This window comes from Panthera uncia (assembly GCF_023721935.1).
Source record: "Panthera uncia isolate 11264 chromosome C1 unlocalized genomic scaffold, Puncia_PCG_1.0 HiC_scaffold_4, whole genome shotgun sequence".
NCBI lineage: Eukaryota > Metazoa > Chordata > Mammalia > Carnivora > Felidae > Panthera > Panthera uncia.
In genome coordinates, this window is record NW_026057585.1 from 77911648 (window position 1) to 77931230 (window position 19583).

Below are 19583 nucleotides of genomic sequence, written 5' to 3' on the forward strand. Positions count from 1 at the left end.
ATTTTGGGTATAATTTACCCTTCTAGCTTTTATGATGAAAGCATAGATCATTGATTAAAAAATTTTTTTTGTTTAAAGTTTGGCCTTTTTTTCTCTAGATCATTTGGAATGTGTATAATACATATGTACAAACAAAAAAGCTTCATTTAAAAAAATATATAAGCCCATCAGGCATAGATTTCTGCAGCTTTTAAAATTTAAAGTATCATGGGACTCTTTCTGTTGCGGTATATAGATTCTACCTCATTGTTTTCAGTTGCTGCATAGCATTCTAGAGTAACTGTATCTGTGTTGATAGACATGTAGGTTTTTCATATATTTCACCTGTACAAACTATGCTGTAATGAAATCGTCACATGTGAGAAGTTCTTCAGGATAGACGTGCACAGAGTATTTTTGTTACCTGTGTAATTTATTGAATGTCTCCCCTTTGATGCTCAGAAGGAATTAACTTGATGTGAATTACCACACTAACTACAATTGGTGGTTCTGTCTTTGTTATGAATTTTCTTATGTTGTTTAAGGGCTGAACTTTGGGGAAAAGTCTTCCTACTTTCATTACATTCCTGAGGTTTTCCTCCATATAGATTCTCTGATGTTCAGCAAGGCCTGAGCTGTGTCTGAAAGCTTTCCCATATTTCTTGCAGTAATAGGCTTTTTGTTCAGTATGAATTCTCATATCCAATAAGTTCTTCATAAAGATTTTCACACAGTCATTACACCAGTAGAGTTTCTTTTCACTGTGAGTTTTCTGATGTCCAGCAAAGGATATATACCTGAAAGATTTTCCACATTTATTTCAGTGATAGGGTTTCTCTCTTGTATCTATTCGTTGATGACTAATAAGGGTTGAGCTCTTCCTAAAGGCTTCTCCACATTCATTACACCAATGTGATTTCTCACCAGTATGGATTTTCTGATGTGCCACACAGTTAAGTTATCCCTGAAAGCTTTTCAGTGCATTTAAAAGGCTCTTCTCCACTATGCATTCTCATGATGAGTAAGGCCTGGGTTCTAAGCAAAGGCTTTTTCCGCAGTCTTTTCATGTGTAGGGTTTCTGACTGGTATGAATTCTCTGATGACTTTAAAAGGATAAAGTTCATTTTGAAAGCTTTTCTACATTCGTTGCATTTATGGGGTTTCTCTCTAGAATGGATTCTCTGACAATTGATAATTGTTGAGTCCTTGAGGATAAGGTTACTTTTTCATGTGAATTTTATGATGATTTAAAGGAAATGAGCTGGGGCACCTGATTCAGTCGGTTGAACGTCCAACTTTTGATTTTGGCTCAGATCATGATCTCATGGTTCATGAGATCAAGCCCTGCCTCAGGCTCTGTACTGACAGTGCAGAGCATGCTTCGGATTCTCTCTCTCCCTCTCTCTCGGCTCCTTCCCCACTTGTGCACCCTCTCTCTCTCAAAATAAATAAGTAAACTTTATTATTTTTTTAAAATTTTTTTAACGTTTATTTATTTTTGAGACAGAGAGAGAGCATGAACGGGGGAGGGCCAGAGAGAGAGGGAGACACAGAATTGGAAGCAGGCTCTAGGCTCTGAGCCATCAACCCAGAGCCCGACGTGGGGCTCGAACTCACGGACCGCGAGATTGTGACCTGAGCTGAAGTAGGAGGCTTAACCGACTGAGCCACCCAGGCGCCCCTAGACTTTAAAACAAAATCTTAAAGGAAATGAGATGAGTTGTTCATAAAGGCTATTCCATATTCTTTTTTTTAACTTTATTTATTTATTTTGAGAGAGAGAGACAGAGAATGTGAGTGGGGGAGGAGCAAAGAGGGGAGAGAGAGAATCCCAAGCAGGCTCTGCGCCGACAGCGCAGAGCCCAATGAGGGTTTCAAACTCATGAATCACAAGATCATGACCTGAGCCGAAATCAAGAGTCGGACGCTTAATCAGACTGAGCCACCCGGATGCCCCACTATCCCACATTCTTTACATTAATGGGTTATCTCACCTGTGTAACTTTTCTGGTGACTGATAACGGAAGAATTATATTTAAAGGCTTTCCCACATTACCGTGCCACTTCTCTGTGGAGCTTCTGTGCTCCCATTCCAGGCCTTTATCAATCATGACACTGTATGTTCACTCTTCTAGAGACGATCCTTCAGAAACGTTTTGCTTTAGGACTGATATCTTTGTTTCAAATCAGTACTCCTGGACTGTACAGGCACCTGGCAGAATTTTCCACACCTCCATCCAGGGCTCTACCCCTTGCTCCAGTGGGTGATTAATTTTGGTTTGAAAAAGAGAAGCCCCTTGGACACCAGATTCCCATAGTTTTCCAGCATCACATCCCTGTACGTATCCACTGAATGGCATCCAGGTGTCTCTGTTCAGTCTGGGTAAAGGTCACAGCCACATGTGTAAATGTAGCCTGGGAGCCCTTTGTCTCCTTAGCTGCTCTTCAGAAAATCCTGATAAACCAATGGTTCTGGAGTCTAGAAGTCCAAAATCAAGGGTTGGTTCCTTCTGAGTCTCTGCGTAGAGCCCTTCCTCAACTCTTCTTAGCTTCTAGTGGCCACTTCCAGTCATTGGTGTTCCTTGGTTTGTAGCTGTATCTCTCCAGTCTCTGCCTGTGTCATCACATGGCCTTCTCCTTGTGTGTCTCTCTAGATGATTGATTTTAGACTTTTCTTATTTTCTAAATAAGCGTTTAAAACTAAATGCTCCCTCAATGCTGCATTAACTGCATCCCATGAATTTTTATATGTTATGTTTTCATTTTCATTCAGTTCAAAATATATTCTAATTTCCCTCATGTGATCTCAACCTACACTTGGGGTAAATTAGTGGTCAGTCAAAGATGAAAAGGGACCATTATCCAGTTGTCGGGAACTCTTTATCTGTGTAGCTTCCTCCTTTCTGGTTGTTTGTTCCAAAATTCTTGCTATCACAGTCACCTCAAACTCTGTTTCCTCAGTGCAGCAAGTCTGCCCTAGTCTGCTTGGGCTCTCTCCTTCCCTGTGCCACCATCTGGAGCATGATGCTGTACGGAAAGTCCTGGTGGTCACAGGGCTCACCTTGTTTGTTTCCTTTCTCTCTGGGATCACATACTTGTTGTTCATGGTCTAAAAACAATTGTTCCATATATTTTGTCTAGTGTTCTAGCTACTCATGGTGGGAGGGCAAGTCCTATGGCAGTTTCTCCTGCAGGAGCAAAAGTGGAGGTCACGGTACATATTAAAAATTAAATGAAATAGTGACTTATAGAAAAGTGCAGGTTATTTTCATCTGTGTGGACCTCTTCACTGTGTTAAATATGAGAGAATTACTCTGAGAAGAATGAGGGAAAGTTGATATAAAGGTGACTGACAGTGGTTACTGAGGTAACAATTTATTGATTTCAACACAGTCTGTGTACTTAGCTGTTAACCAAGATTCATACCATTGGTTACTGTGTGGGAAGGTGGATGAGGATATGAGGGGTATTTCTGTAGCTCTTGGTAGCTTCATTTTTTTCATAGTTGCTATTTCTTCATTTTTCTTAAGGAAGTTCTATTTTTTCTAGGTTTCTAAATTGCCTTGTCTGATGTTAGGTTCGTGCCAATGTCTGTCTCTTTTCTTTTAATGAACAATGGCAGATTGGCTTCCATAGCGCCTGCTCAGTCATCCAGAAGCTTGCCTTTATTTTCCTCATATCTGTCAGTTGACTGGTGTTCACATTTAGTCTGCTGGACATTTTGTAAGTATTTCCTGGGAGTCAAGTTGGCTTTGGCTGATTCTTCTTCTTCTTTTTTTTTTTTTTTAAGTTGATTTATTTATTTTGAGAGAGACAGAGACAAGCAGGGGAAGTGCAGAGAGAGAGAGGGAGAGAGAGAATCCCAAGCAGGCCCCGCACCTTCAGCGCAGAGCCCAGTATGGGGCTCGAACCCACGAACCATAAGATCGTGACCTGAGCTGAAACCAAGAGTCGGCCGCTTAACCGACTGAGCCACCCAGGTGCCCTGACTTTGGCTGATTATTCCATTGTCGCTCTGGTTATTCATAGCCCTTTTTCAGTTATGTGTATGTGCAGACATGATTATCCATCTCTTCAGTGTTTTGGTTCTACTGCATATTTTCTGTGTGTAATTTCAAGATATTTTGTGTTCTAACCCCAGGGCCAGAGCTAGGGTGAAGAAAGAGACACATAAGGCACAAAATTTAAGGAGGTGCTCACTCTCAAGGTTGGGTAAGCCAACTCTGTACTTACATGACTCTGAGAATATATTCCTTCTTAAATTTTGTGCCTGAGGCATCGATCTTGCCTCACCCTGGTTCTGGCCCTGTATAACCCTGACCATAGTTGGGTACAGATACCTATATAACTAAGACCTTAAAATGAGCTCTGTATAATAGCTTTCATTTAGAACATGCTTTGACTTTACTTCATCTAATAAAACAGAAGTGAGGTAATATTTCAGGAGAATAAATGCCATGCCTAAAGTAATTCAGTAGCCCAAAAGTTTATCCATAAGCAACAGTATCCACAATTTTGAACCATGTTATTTATGTTAACCATACTAGGTCACTGTTGTACTTCTGTTCCTTTGTTTCTTATCATGACATGGCTTGTCAGTAGGAAGTTCATTCTAGCAGAATCCCTCTCATGATTAAACTTTTTGGTAATCTGACTACTGATCAGCTCTGGTTGATACCATGATATGCAAAACCACCTGACTCTGGCAAGCAGTTGGTTAGAAAATGGATGAACCTGTAACCTGTTGGAGGTGAAGAATACTCCGTTTGTGTTGCTGCCAGTTCAGTGGGTGGGGTGGGGGTGGGTGGACTATTCCATCCTGTTCCACTACCTGTTCTTCTGGTCCCATAGTGCTTGCACTGTCCCTGAGAAAGGCCAGGACATGAGTGGAAGGTCAAGTGGTGGGACTCTGCCCCTTCCACCCCTCCATACACTTCCACCAGAATAGCTATTTTGTTTGTCTTGCTTTTTTCATGAACTGGAATTCTGTATGAAAGGTCTATGTGGAAGGGACTCATTGAGAAGGGGAACCACCGATGAATGTGGAACAGTACTTCTATAAGCTAAAGTATCCTGAGCCAAAAAACACTCTATTTTGCTTCTTCTGTTCCACTTACTAGACAGCTTTCCCACCTTCTTAAAAACTAGTATTCAAAATAGCCTTAAATGTTGGTGTTCAGGACACTTTACAGATCAGTAGTGTGTTTTTATTACCTCTTAAAATGTTTTCATTCCTTGTTTTTAGATGCCAGTGAGAGCAGGTGCCAGCATGAGAAGACAGAATTTGGAGTTGGCCTGAGATCTGGGGGAGAAAATCACCTCCGGCTTCTTGAAGGAACCCCCTCTCTCCAGTTGTGTTGGGCTGCTTGCTGCCAGGATTCTGTCTGCCACGCCTTTTGGTGGTTAGAAGGGATGTGCATTCAGGCAGACTGCAGCAGGCCCCGGAGCTGCCAGACTTTCAGGACAGACTCTTCCAATTCCATGCTGGTGTTTTTTAAAAAATTCCAAACTGCAGATGGTTTGGGCTATCCACCTGAAGAAGATGAACCACATATTCTGGGGCTAGGTTGGAGCAGGGTATCTTGGAGAAGACAGAATCCACCCAGAGCTCCACTCAGACCCACCGTATCTTCTAGTGACCAGCAGAGCTTAATCAGGAAGCTTCGCAAGAGAGATAGTCCCAGTGAAGAAGTAGCTACACATACAGTGACACAGCATTCTGAAATGAATGACTCCAAGGAAGTAGGTGATCTGAATACCAGTGGTTCTGCAGAGGTAAGCATATTATGAATAAGGAGCAGAGAAACTGTTAAATCTGTTTTCACATTTGGCACACATGAGCAGTGAAGCTGGTGGTTGTGGGAAGCACTCTATGCTGAGGAATATATGTATAAAGCTGCTTGGTGTCATCTTTGTGGGTGCAGCCCAGATGTTACAAGTATAGTTGGACCTTAGAGATGTTCACTGCATTATAAGTCTGACCATTGTTTTGGTAACAGCAGAAATCTGCTCATTATCTAGTCTAAGCTGGTTCTTGGCTACAGGTAAGTGCAGTTGTGTGGTGTCCGTTTTCACCAACAATTCTGCAGTATTTTCTGGCAGGTTGCAAAACACTTGATTGACATGGTTACATTCAAGCTGTCCTCCCTCTTCCCCATCTCCCACGTACAAATACATTTCCTTATGAGGTAGTTTCTATTCCAGTCTGAAGTGCCATTCCTGGCACCACAGACTAAGACCAGACTTACTGAGCTGGGGAGCCAGAGCTGGCCATTAGCCAAGAGGTTTCTGGGGTGACTTCTTACCAAGCTTTGTATGCCAAGGGAGATACCACCAGTAGAGTTTATTCTGCTTGTTATGTTTCTTCATTGTTGATCTTCCTGGGCAAATGATTAAAAGGAATGACTCACTCTGTGCTCAGCCTCCCTTGATTGCTGTGACTTATTTTTGTATTTGTTTTGTCCTAGTTGTTTCTACCAAGTTGAAGCCAGAGTGGGGAAGCTACTACATGCCAGGCACTATGTGTGCTAATCGTCGTACAATGTCATTTTGTTTGATTTTCATAGCAATATTCCCAAATTGGTATTATTAGCCCTGTTTTACCAGTGAGGAAACTGGGGCCCAAAGAGGTTAAACAGTTTGATTGTGTAGCTAATGAATAACAAACCTAGGATTGGAATGCAGATTTAATATTAGGAAAAAACCTTTCAGTGCAATATTAGAGATACAGTCTTAGGTTTAATATGCCCCGTAAACATTAGACATCTGTTGTTAATGTCAGATACTTTACTAAGCACTAGAGATAGAAAGTGAGCAAGATGTGGTCCGTGCCCTCAGGGAGTTTACAGTGTAGTGGAGACTCAGACACAAAGGTTGAGTATTTATAATAGTGTGTAACTATTGCATTAGTAGAGTTATATATACAATACAGTAGGAACAGAAAAGAGGAAGTGATTCATTTGAACAGGCAGGTGGTATGTATATGCAGGGAAGACTTCATAGAAATGTTTAATTTATTATTATTATTTTTAATTAAAAACATTTTTTGTTATTTTTGAGAGAGAGAGAGAGAGAGAGAGAGCGCGCGCATGCGCGTGTGCACACGAGTGGGGGATGGGCAGAGAGAGAGGGAGACACAGAATCTGAAGCAGGCTCCAGGCTCTGAGCTGTCAGCCCAGAGCCCGATGTGCGTCTGGAACCCATGAACTGCGAGATCATTTCCTGAGCCGAAGTTGGACGCTTAACTGACTGAGCCACCCAGGTGCCCCAGAAATGTTTATTTTATTTCTTTTTTCTCTTTAAGCGTTTATTACCTACACTAGATTATAATCCTCTTTTTAAAAATTTTAATTCCGCTGTGGTTAACATACAGTGTTATAGTAGTTTCAGGTGTACACTATAGTGATTCAACAGTTCCATATATTATCCAGTGCTCATCAAGATAAGTATACTCTTAATCCTGCTCACCTATTTCACGTATGCCCCCCACCCACCTCCCTTCTGGTAACCATCTTTAATATATTTCTTGAAGGATGTGTAGGATTTCACTGGGGACAGAGGCACAGTGCATGCAAAGGCTCAGTCATTTGGCAAATTTTTTTTGCACATTTCCTGTGTGCAAGGTATTACACTAAGCTAGGCACTGGGGATATTATAGTAAGCGAGATAGACAGGATTTCTCCCCCAACAGAGCTTATGCTCTGGCAAGGAAAACAGACATTATGATTATAATACTTAAATAATTATAAGCTTGATATGGGTTTAAGAGGATAAGTGCAGAGTGCTGGAAGAGCATCTAACAGGGACCTAATTGAGACTAAGGGATATGGTTAGGTACTTTAAGTAAAGAAAGTTTAAGTTGAGACTTGATGTAGAAGGAGTTTGGAAAAGAAGCAAAGTATTTCAGGCAGAGAGCTAACAATTTCAAAGTTTGTTAGGTGCCCTAGAGTGTGGCAAGATCAAGAAGTTGAGAGAGGCTGGTCTTGTTCAACGAAGAAAGCCAAAGGTGAAAAAAGGAGGGTTGTGAGCTGTGGAGAGCCTTAAGGCCTTCTTAAGATTTTGGTCTTTATCTTCAGGTCAGTGAGAAGTCATTAAAGAATTTTAAGTAGGGGAGGGGCACCTGGGTGGCTCAGTTGGTTAAGCGTCCGACTTAGGCTTATGTCATGATCTCACAGTTCGTGAGTTCAGGCCCCGCATTGGGCTCTGTGCTGACAGCTCAGAGCCTAGAGCCTGCTTCGGATTCTGTGTCTCCCTCTCTCTCTGCTCCTCTTCTGCTCATGCTCGCTCTCTCTCTCTCTCTCTCTCTCTCCTCTCTCAAAAATAAATAAACTTTAAAAAAAATTTAAGGAATTTTAAGTAGGGGATAACTTGATCAGATGTGTTGCTGTGTGGTGAATAGATTGGAGAGAGGCAAGAATGTACTAGGAGCAAGCAATCACATAGGCTCTTCAAGGCAAGGGAACCATTGTACTAGAGAAAGAGGTTGAAAATACAGGAAAGGGAATAAACAACAAATAATTCCATAAAGCGGTGGTTCACAAACCTTAGCATATATCAGAATCACCTGGAGGCCTTGTTGAAAACAGTTTGGCCCCAATTCCAGAGTTTCTGATTTAGTAGGTCTAGAGTGAGGCCTGAGAATTTGCATTTGTGACAAGTTCTGGAGAGGCCAATGCTGCTGGCCTGAGAAACGCACATTGAGAACTAGTGTCTTACAGGGTGAGTGCGTTTGAATCCTGAGCACAGAGGACCAAGATTAGCCTTAAGCAGGAGGGGATATCTCCTTCATGATGATAGGAAGGAAGAAATAGGTGAATATAGGTGTAGCAAAGGTGGGTTTGTAGGCTCAATAGAAGGAAATTGTGGTAGTTCTAATCTCATGCCTGTTTTTCTGAAGTGGGGTAGATTATTTGCTGAGAGTAGAAGCAGAGGTAGGTGGAATGGGCATAGGTAGGTAGTAGGCAGGAAAATCAGAGGTTTGGAGAGAGTGGTAAAGGTCTGAAACAGCCATTAGGAAGGCTGGGAGAAGGCCAAGCAGGTAAGGAAATAGACTGCTGGTAGCACTGAACATGGAGACTACGAATTTATAACAGTGGTACTGACCTCTGCAGGTGTGTGAGTCTCCTCAGCAGCTCTCAGCAACCCTGTCAAGAAAAGGCAGTTTGATAGGTTGATTTACCCAAGATTGGAACTTTGCCAATCTTGCAAAGAAGGAAATAGGGATGTGGAAGTCGAGGTTATTGTCAAGAGAGTGGATTAGGAAGATAGAAAAAGAGGCAAATAAATATAAGAGGGGCTAACTGACAGAGATATGATAGAGGAGTTTGGCATTTAGAGTTTTCCATGATGAGAGACAGATACAGGAGGCACAACTAAGTGTGTGTCCTGTAAAACTGGAGGTAGTCATCAGAGGATGGGATATATTTGTAAGATTATTTATTTTGAGGGGGGGGGTAGGGAACAAGCAGGAGATGGACAGAGAGGGAGAGAAAATCCCAAGCAGGTGTCATGCTCATCGCAGAGCCCAATGCAGGGCTTGATCCCAACTCGGGGCTTGATCCCATGACTATGAGATCATGACCTGAGCCGAAATTGAGTTGGCTGTTTAACTGACTGAGCCACCCAAGTACCCCAAGGATGGGATATTTGAATCTAAGTTATTGGAGGTGGAGAAGTTCTGGCAACTACAATATCTAGGGTATAGTTGTGGAAGAGAGTTGCTGGGGTAGAGTAGACAAGGAGCTCAAAGAACTCAGGAAGCTCAAAATACATGTTATATGAGTTATCCATATAGACACTGAGATAGACTTTTATGATGATGATGATGATGATGATAGCAATAGCTACTGTTTCCTGAGTGAGCACTTACTGTGTACCAGATACCATTCTGAACCTTGATGTATTTTTAACTCTTTTAATCCATACAACAACTCCTATGAAGTGCTATTAACCATCTCTATTTTATAAACGAGGAAACTCAGGAAGAGAGAGGTTAAGGAACATGGTCAAGGCAATATAGCTTGTATATGGTAGTACCAGGATTTGAACCCAGGCACTCTGATTCTCTCCAGAGTCTGTCCTCTTAACCCTGTTACTGTTTAGGCAGTAAAGAGCAATTTCGAGAGCCAGATGTCAAAGCCCTCAGAAAAACAGAAGGAGTAGTGAGGCATTTGGGAGAGGACAGCATGGTAAGGGTTGAATTGCAGCAAGATGGCAGAGGAGAGAGGTTTTACAAAAAAGGTAGAAGAGTAATGGTCTGCCAAGGGCATTGGGAAGGGGAGCAAATAAAATACTCACCTGCCTTCAGTTGTGACATATGGGAGAGTAAGGAGCCCTCATATTGCAGAGATACATGGGAAATAGTATCCTTAGGGAAGGGCATGCTCACAGTTAAGAATAGGTGCTCAAGGACCCTTTTATGGGCATGTGACCTGTGCAGTTGTACAAGTCCACACACTTAGACCCTGTTCTCAGTTTGATGCATTGCTGTCATTGTCTTGAAATTCTTAATAGTTTTTCAGTAAGGGACCCCATATTTTCATTTTGCACTGTATCCTGCATATTATGTAGTATGTCCTGCAGGAAGTATAGGGAATACAACATGAAATGATGAGCTTCTAGGTGATTTTTGATCATGGAATAGAAATTCTAGGTGATTACATGGAATTTTTGGTAGAAAGAAAAGGAAGTTAGGTCTCACAGCAGAGGAAGTGTAGGTAATTTAGGGAAAACAGTTGTGGTATAGTAAATGTTTAACAACTGGGTCCCTCCCTCCCCTCAAAGCCCCCAAAACAAGCCCTGAGTTGTAGATGTTGTCAGTTTCCATGGTGTAAATACAGCCACCATGACCATTTTGGAACTTCCAACATGAGTTGGGAGAGATGTGCACAGTCAGGTCAGATGAGCCAGCTCCAGCACACTTCCGATAATTGTGATCAGTAAAATGAGAAGTAGACCAATAAAACAAGAAATACGGTAGATGTAGGCATGGCAGTGTCCTGGAAGAGGGTAAAAACTCAAATTTGGGCCTTAGAGAATTCAGGTGTACCTTGGAAGGAAGATCCTGGGGTTGTGTTGCTGGGGAGTACTTTTTCTTCTTGTTGGCCTGCAATGGACAGTAGCAATAAATTGCTGCTAAGGAATGGGATCTGGAGCTTTAGGGTCTAAAACAGAGAGCGGGTGGACATGAGGGGAGGAATATTGAACTTGAACTATGAGCCGCAAGAGTAGGAGGGGGCCTTTGTGCAATGTTGCACAGAGGCATTTATATAGGTTGGCATCACTTGCTGAGAACTATAAGCATTGTAAAATAATAGGGCAAAGTGAAGTCTTCAGTTCCAGACATTATGTTTGACCTTATATGCCATTCGTAGGAGCTTGAGGCCTTGGATAGTTCTGGAAGGGTAGTAGAATCACCTTGCGCATTCAGAATAGTTAACTGGTAGGCATTTCTTTTAGGAGAGTACTTGCAGCTCAAACTTGTGCTTAATGCACTGGGGAAAGGGAAGGAAGTGTATACGCTGCAGATCTTCTCCTTCTAATTAGGGATGGCTGGCGAGCAGTACTAGTTTCTAGTTTGTACTGTTGGCATTAAGGTAGGTCAAGCAACTCTGCATCCAAAGTGGTAAGAAATTATATCATAAATTGCTCTCGTCTTGCCTGAAATGCTTGCAGAGCTGTGAAGGCATTGGGTTGTTAGTAGCATTCTTCATTCTTTTGGAGACATACAAATATTGTATCTAAGAGCCGGTATTGTGGACCTTTTGCAATTCCAAAAATGGAAAGGAATGTCACCAATTTATTCCCCTTTATCACCTTAAAGAAGGAGAGGCTTGTACTGCTTGGTTTAAGTGTCGTGTCCTTTCTGTGCGGTGAATTGTCTCTGAATTGTCAGCAGGAGGAGAATGAAGGCTTATTGCAGTTCAGCCACTGGCAGTTAATTGCTGCCAGGCCTGCTTTGTGAAACGAGGAGAGGAATGTTCTCTGAGCCCAGGAAATGAAGGTACAGTTAGGTATCCCCACATGGAAGGTTTGGCTTTCGGAAAACTGAGGTGCCCCTTTCTCTGCCACCACCATCATTTCATCCCCTGTAAGCCAGTGCCTTTCTGTGGGACAAATATCTGAGAGGATAAATGAGTCAAGTCTTTGGGCACCTCTCTGCTGCCTTTTTTACTGAGGAAAATTCTTGTGCTGACTCTACATCTTACCAGCAGATAGAGGTGTGGGGTGTGGGCAGCGACAGAGAAGAGCCTTGCATAACCGAGTACGAAACCCGGCAGTTCTGTCTCCCTTTGTCCCATGTTTTGGTTTGGTTTGGTTTTCAGGGTTTTTTGCTTGATCACTTTGTTTTGATTTTTATTTATTTTTTATTTTTTTGTTAATTTTTTTTTAATGTTTACTTATTTTTGAGAGAGAGAGAGAGAGAGAGAGAGAGAAAGAGACCGAGCGTGAGCAGGGGGAGGGGCAGAGAGAGAGAGAGGGAACACAGATCTGAAACAGGCTCCAGGTTCTGAGCTGTCAGCACAGAGCCCAATGTGGGGCTTGAGCTCACTATCTGTGAAATTGTGACCTGAGCCAAAGTCAGACATTTAACCGACTGAGCCAACAAAATGCCCCAACTTAGTTAACGATTTTTAAAAAATCTTTCCTGGGGTGCCTGGGTGGCTCAGTGGGTTGGGTGGCCAACTTCGGCTCAGGTCATGATCTCACAGTCTGTGAGTCCGTGAGTTCGAGCCCCGCGTCAGGCTCTGTGCTGACAGCTCAGAGCCTGGAGCCTGCTTCGAGTTCTGTATCTCCCTCTCTGCACCTCCCCACTCGCACTCTGTCTCTCTCTCTCTCTCAAAAATAAACATTAAAAAAATAAAAACTAAAAAATCTTCCCTATAATTCTTTAGGGTTGTGAAATTTTTGCCAAGGGTTCATTTATTCTTCTGGCTATAATTTCCTGACATATTTGGAATTCCTAAGGGCCAGGCCTAGTTTCCCTCAGATTCTCATTCTCTGTTATCTGGGCAGCGGACAGGCCAATAACTTTTACCAAAAATTGTTTAGCCTCAGGCCCCTTTCCAGCCCCCTGGCCTGGATAAGTTGTATGACTTTGCTACCCCTCAGTGACCAAGGCCCTTCTAGTACTGTCTGGGTGCACACATATGCACTAAATGCCCCCTCCCCCACCACCATTCTAACCTTACATTACTGGCTTATTGCATTGAGAGAAAAACTGGGTAGCCTGTGCCCTTGTTGTGTGTGGGTGTGCAGAAATCCCTGCAACTGTACTGTTCTTTTCTCAAAAGTATTAGTGCCTGAACTAGAATACCCTTTCCTTTTTCCTCCCCTCCCCCCTTAACTGCTCACTTTCTCCTCTCATCTCCTAAATTTTCTGGTTCTTTCATCAGCTTATCTTTTTTTTTTTTCTTTTTTTTTTTTTTTTATCTATTTCACTATATGATGTGAATTTAAAAATGTGTTTGTTGGCTACTTTAAGATTTTTTTATTTTTAAGTAATCTCTATACCCAACATGAGGCTTGAACCTACAACCCTGAGATCAAGAGTCACACGCTCCACTGACTGATCCAGCCAGGTACCCCTGTTGGCTACTTTGCTAAGTTAACTTAGGATGCAGGCAGTGGTGAAGGTTTTGGTGTGGACGGGTTAATAGAGCGTTGCTAATTGGCACACCTTGAGCCTTGGGAAGAAAGTCTCAAAACCAGCCATCTCTTAGCCAACACCCTTGTCATCCCTCTCCCTTTCTCTCTTCATGGTGGTCTTAGTTTCTCCAAGGAGACTATGAGAAGACATAACTTTGTAACTAACTGCTGCAAAAATAAACCCTGCCCTGTTCTCCAGCCTCAGCTTTAGTTGCTGAGAACTGGGTTGATAGGTCTTTAAACCCCACTGGCTTTGCTATTGTAGGAAGACTCTGTCTTCTAGTAGGATTTTTTGTTAATGACAATGATAGTTTTTGTTTTATTTTAATACAGTTGTGTCTCAAATCAAAATGTGTTGAAAGTTCAATTTCTATGAACCATTCGTTCTTTTTTGTTAAGTAGTCACCAGGGTGGCATGCGTATTACCAAGGAGGGCCCCCTACTTGGACTGTGATCATATGACCTGGATAAGTGTGAACATCCTGTGTGGGTCCTGCAGGCTCCTGATACTCAAAACCGAACAGCTCATGGTGGTTTTTCGGGTCATCTGGAATTATGATATTAATCACTGGGCTGGCTTGTTTGATGAGGGGAAGGCAGTCCCAACTAGGCCTGGGGAGAAAGCAGAAGGAAGAAGTGGGAGAAGGAGTGAGAGAGAAATGGCGAAAGAGAATGTGAATAGAAGCCTCTCATCATTCTGAATAAAGCTTCTTTGAAGATGAAATAGGTGTATGCACCTGGGGCATGATTATATGACTTACGGTTAGTTCAGAATTAGGTTGGTTTTTATGATTTCTGTCAAGTGCCAGAAAAAAATTGCCTAAGGAAATTTCACCCAAATCTCAACCCTATATCATCCTCTACAAATTTTTAGTATTACTTCATAGTTTCTGAAGTAAAATGATTTGCTTCATATCTCCTCTTCCTGCTTTTTAAAAATATAATAATAATAAATAATAAACAAATTCTTTAAAAATAAAAATCTGCCTGCCTTGTTTAAAAGGATGTACACTCTTCTATTTCTGGGAATCTGTTCTAAAGCAGCAATTCCTAAATAAAGAAAGAGCTTCACACACAATGATAAGATGCTATTTATTTAATTAAAAAATGGAAGCAGTCTGTCTAATAAGGGGAAAGTTGAAGTTGTGCAGCCATTAAAAATATATTTTTGATTAGGGGTGCCTGGGTGGCTCAGTTGGTTAAGTGTCTGACTTCGACTCAGGTCATGATCTCAGTTTGTGAGTTCGAGCCCCGTGTCGGGCTCTGTGCTGACAGCTCAGAGCCTGGAGCCTGCCTCAGATTCTGTGTCTCCCTTTCTCTCTGCCCCTCCCCTGCTCATGCTCTGTCTCTCTCTGTCTCAAAAATAAATAAAAACATTAAAAAAATTAAAATATATATATATATATTTTTTGGTTATACGAATGGCTCTTCTGAACTTCCTCTGCTTTCCACTTCAGCCACACAGAATGCTTGCTCTTCTGTGGATACCATACTTTTTTTTTTTTTTATAGTTTAAGGAATTTTTATTTATTTTAACTTTTTATTTTTTTATATATTTTTTTAATTTTATTTTTTTAATTTACATCCAAATTAGCATATTGTGCAACAGTGATTTCAGGAGTAGATTCCTTACTGCCCCTTACCCATTTAGCCCATCCCCATCCCACAATCCCTCCAGTAACCCTCTGTTTGTTCTCCATATTTAAAAATCTCTTATGTTTTGTCCCCCTCCCTGGTTTTATATTATTTTTGCTTCCCTTCCCTTATATTCATCTGTTCTGTATCTTAAAGTCCTCATATGAGTGAAGTCATGATATTTGTCTTTCTCTGATTAATTTCACTTAGCCTAATACCCTCTAGTTCCATCCATGTAGTTGCAAATGGCAAGATTTCACTGTTTTTGATTGCTGAGTAATACTCCATTGTATATATATACCACATTTTCCTTATCCATTCATCCATCGATGGACATTTGGGCTCTTTTCATACTTTGGCTATTATCTATAGTGCTGCTATAAACATTGGGGTGCACGTGCCCCTTCGAAACAGCACTCCTGTGTCCTTAGGATAAATACCTAGTAGTGCAATTGCTGTGTCATAGGATAGTTCTATTTTTAATTTTTTGAGGAACCTCCATACTGTTTTCCAGAGTGGCTGCACCAGTTTGCATTCCCACCAGAAGTGCAAAAGAGTTCCCCTTTCTCCACATCCTCACCAACATCTGTCGTTGCCTGAGTTGTTAATGTTAGCCGTTCTGACAGGTGTGAGGTGGTATCTCATTGTGGTTTTGATTTGTATTTCCCTGATGATGAGTGATGTTGAGCATTTTTTCATGTGTCGGTTGGCCATCTGGATGTCTTCTTTGGAGAAGTGTCTATTCATGTCTTTGCCCATTTCTTCACTGGATTATTTGTTTTTTGGGTCTTGAGCTTGATAAGTTCTTTATAGATTTTGGATACTAACCCTTTATCTGATATGTCGTTTGCAAATATCTTCTCCCATTCTGTTGGTTGCCTTTTAGCTTTGCTGATTGTTTCCTTTGCTGTGCAGAAGCTTTTTATTTTGATGAGGTAGGTCCCAATAGTTCATTTTTGCTTTTGTTTCCCTTGCCTCCGGAGACATGTTGAGTAAGAAGTTGCTGCGGCCAAGGGCAAAGAGGTTTTTGCCTGCTTTCTCCTCGAGGATTTTGATGGCTTCCTGTCTTACATTTAGGTCTTTCATCCATTTTGAGTTTATTTTTGTGTATGGTGTAAGAAAGTGGTCCAGGTTCATTTTTCTGCATGCCGCTGTCCAGTTTTCCCAGCCCCGCTTGCTGAAGAGACTGTCTTTATTCCATTGGCTCTTCTTTCCTGCTTTGTCAAAGATTAGTTGCCCATACATTTGTGAGTCCATTTCTGTTATGTTCCATTGATCTGAGTGTCTGTTTTTGTTCCATGTGAATACCATACTTTTAAAAAACAGCCTCCTTGAAGTGTAATTGACATAAACTGTATGTACATGTTTAAAGTGTATAATTTGTTTTAACAAAAATATACCTATAAAACCATCCCCACAAAAAAGGTAATGAACATATCCATTACGCCCCAAATTTCCTCCTGTCCCTTTATAATCTGTCCTTCCTTCTCCCTCCCTTACCCCAGGGCAATCACTGATCTGCTTTAGGTTATTATAGATTTTCCAGAATTTTTATATAAATGGAATCATACATTATGTACGCTTTTTAACGACTTTATTGAGGATGCCATAAAACTCACTCCTTGTAAGCATACAGTTTTGTGATTTTATTAAGCATAGACTTGTGCATTATCACCACCATCCAGTTTAACATTTCTGTCACCCCAAAAACTTCCCTTGTGCCATCCCCACTCCCACTCTCAGCCCCAGGCATCCACTAATCACTATAAATTTGCCTTGTCTGGACTTTTCATATAAATGAGCCATGCAATATGTAGTCTTTTGAGTCTGGCTTCTTTCACTTAGCATCATGTTTTGATGTTCATCCTTGTTGTAGTATGTGTCACATCCTACATAGTGTGTAGTTGGTTCCCTTTAATTGCTAAATAGTGTTCCACTGTATGGATACATCATTTGTTTATCTGTTCACCTGTTGATGGACATTTGAATTGTTTCTAGATTTTTGGGTGCAGATAAGGCTGTTAGGAAATTTGTGTAAAAGTCTTTGTATGGGGATATACTTTAATTTCTCTTGGATAAATACCTGGGAGTGGAATAGCTGCATCATATCGTAGGTATATATTTAATATTATAAGAAACCGCCAAACTTTTTCCAAGCAGTTGTACCATTTTACATTCCCATTTGTAATGTATGAAAGTTCTAGGTGTTCCACCTTCTCACTAAACTTTGTATGGTTTTAGACATTGTAATAGGTGTGTTAATAGTATCTCATTGTGGTTTTTCTTTGCATTTTCTTCATGACTGATGATGTTGAACATCTTTTCATGTACTTATTTGCCATTTATATATTTTTTGGTAAAGTGTTTATAGTTTTCCCCATTTTAAAAATTGGGTTGTCCTCTTACATACATATTCTGCATACATGTCGTTTATTAGAAATTTGATTTGTAAATATTCTCTCAATCTGTGGCTTGTATTTTCATTCTCTTAGCAGTGTTTTTTGAAGAGCAGATATTAATTTTGATGATGTCTAGTTTATCAGTTTTTTAAATTTATGGATCATGTTTTTGGTATTGTGTTTTAGAAAGATTTTCTCCTAACTTCAGAAAGTTTTATAGTTTTAAGTTTTTAAGTTCAGGTCTAGAATGTTTTTGTGCATGGTAGGAGCTGTGGATGGAAGGGTTTTGTTCTGTTTTGTTTTTTGGCATATGAATATCCGTTGTGGTAGCACCATATTTTTTGCATCCTTTCTCCATTGAATTGCTTTTCACTTTATTGAAAATTAGTTAACTATATACTTATGAATCTATTTCTGGACTCTTTTTGGTTCCATCATTTTATTTGTTTATATTGGTACATTGTCTATATCAACACCACCCTGTCTTTTTTTTAAGTAAGTTCTTTCCCCAATGTGGGGCTTGAATTCATGACCCTGAGATCAAGAGTCGCCTGCTCTACCGACTGAACCAGCCAGGCACTTCAACACCACACTGTCTTGATAATGATAGCTTTGTAGTAAGTCTTTTATTCAGATTATGTAAATCTTACAGCTCTGTTCTTTGTTATCAGAAATTTTTTGGCTAGGGGAAGCCTGGGTGGCTCGGTTGAGCGTCGGACTTTGGCTCAGGTCATGATTTCAGGGTTCATGGGTTTGAGCCCCACGTTGGGCTAAGCTGATGGCATGGAGCCTGCTTTGGATTTTCTGTCTCCCTCTCTCTGCTCCTCCCCCACTCACATGCTCTCTTTCTCTCTCTCTCCCTCAAAAATAAATAAACATATAAAAAATTTAGGAAAGAAATTTTTGGCTATTCTAGGTCCATTATGTTTCCATATAAATTTTAGAATCATTTTGTCAAAAAAATCATCTTGTCAATTTATTTTTAAAAAGCCTTCTGGTATTTTTATTGGGACTATGTTGGGGCTATAGATCAATTTGGAGAGAATTGATAGCCTAATAATAATAGTAATCTAGTGATCCATGAACACAGTGTATCTTTCTTTTTATTTACATCATCGTTAATTTCTCTCAGCAATGTGTTGTTTTCAGGGTACAGATCTTGCACATATTTTGTCACTTATTTCTAAGTATTTTATACTTTTGGTGCTATTACAATTGGCATTTAAAAAAATTCAGTTTCTAAAATGCTCCCTGAAAGAAACTATAAAAAAAATTCAGTTTCTGTTTGTTGCTAGTGTGTAGAAATATAATTACTTTTTGTAGATTGATCTTGTATCCTGAAACCTTGCTAAGCTCACTTAATCATACCAGTAACTTTTTTGTAGATTCCATTGGATTTTCTCTATTTATAATCATGTTGTCTGTGAATAAAGACCATTTTACTTCTTTTCTGATGTGTATGCCTGTTACTTCTTTTTCTTGCCTTATTGCACTGCCTAGAACCTTTACTACAATGTTGAATAAAAGTGGTGAAAGTGTTGATGTGAATTTGTATCAGGAATAAATGCTGGGTTTTGCCAAATGCTTATTTTTTTACATGTATTGATATGATCATATGGGTTTTTGTTTTCAGTGTGTTAACATGGTGAATACCTTGATTGATTTTGAGTATTAAATTACCCTGTGTTGCTGAGATAAAACCTACTTAGTCATAATATATTATCCTTTCTGTATATTGTTATATTTGATTTACTAAAATTTCGTTATGAATTTTGAATTTGTATTCACGGGGGATATTAGCCTGTGATTTTTAACATCAAAGAAATACTGGCCTTATAAAATGAGCTGAAAGTTTTAACTCTTTTCGTTTCTTGGAAAAGTTTGTGTAGAATCGGTACTATTTATTCCTTAAATGTTCAGTAT

General features: G+C 40.4%; 1 protein-coding gene across 2 annotated transcripts in view; it reads left to right on the forward strand.

The window, feature by feature from the left end:
• Positions 1 to 19583, forward strand: part of KIAA0319L (KIAA0319 like) — a 104210-nt gene that overhangs the window by 24738 nt on the left and 59889 nt on the right. For both annotated transcript variants that reach the window (XM_049618731.1, XM_049618730.1), the window contains exon 3: positions 5225 to 5754. In XM_049618731.1, coding sequence (XP_049474688.1) covers positions 5225 to 5754 — 530 coding nt within the window. The remainder of the gene's footprint in view (positions 1 to 5224; positions 5755 to 19583) is intronic.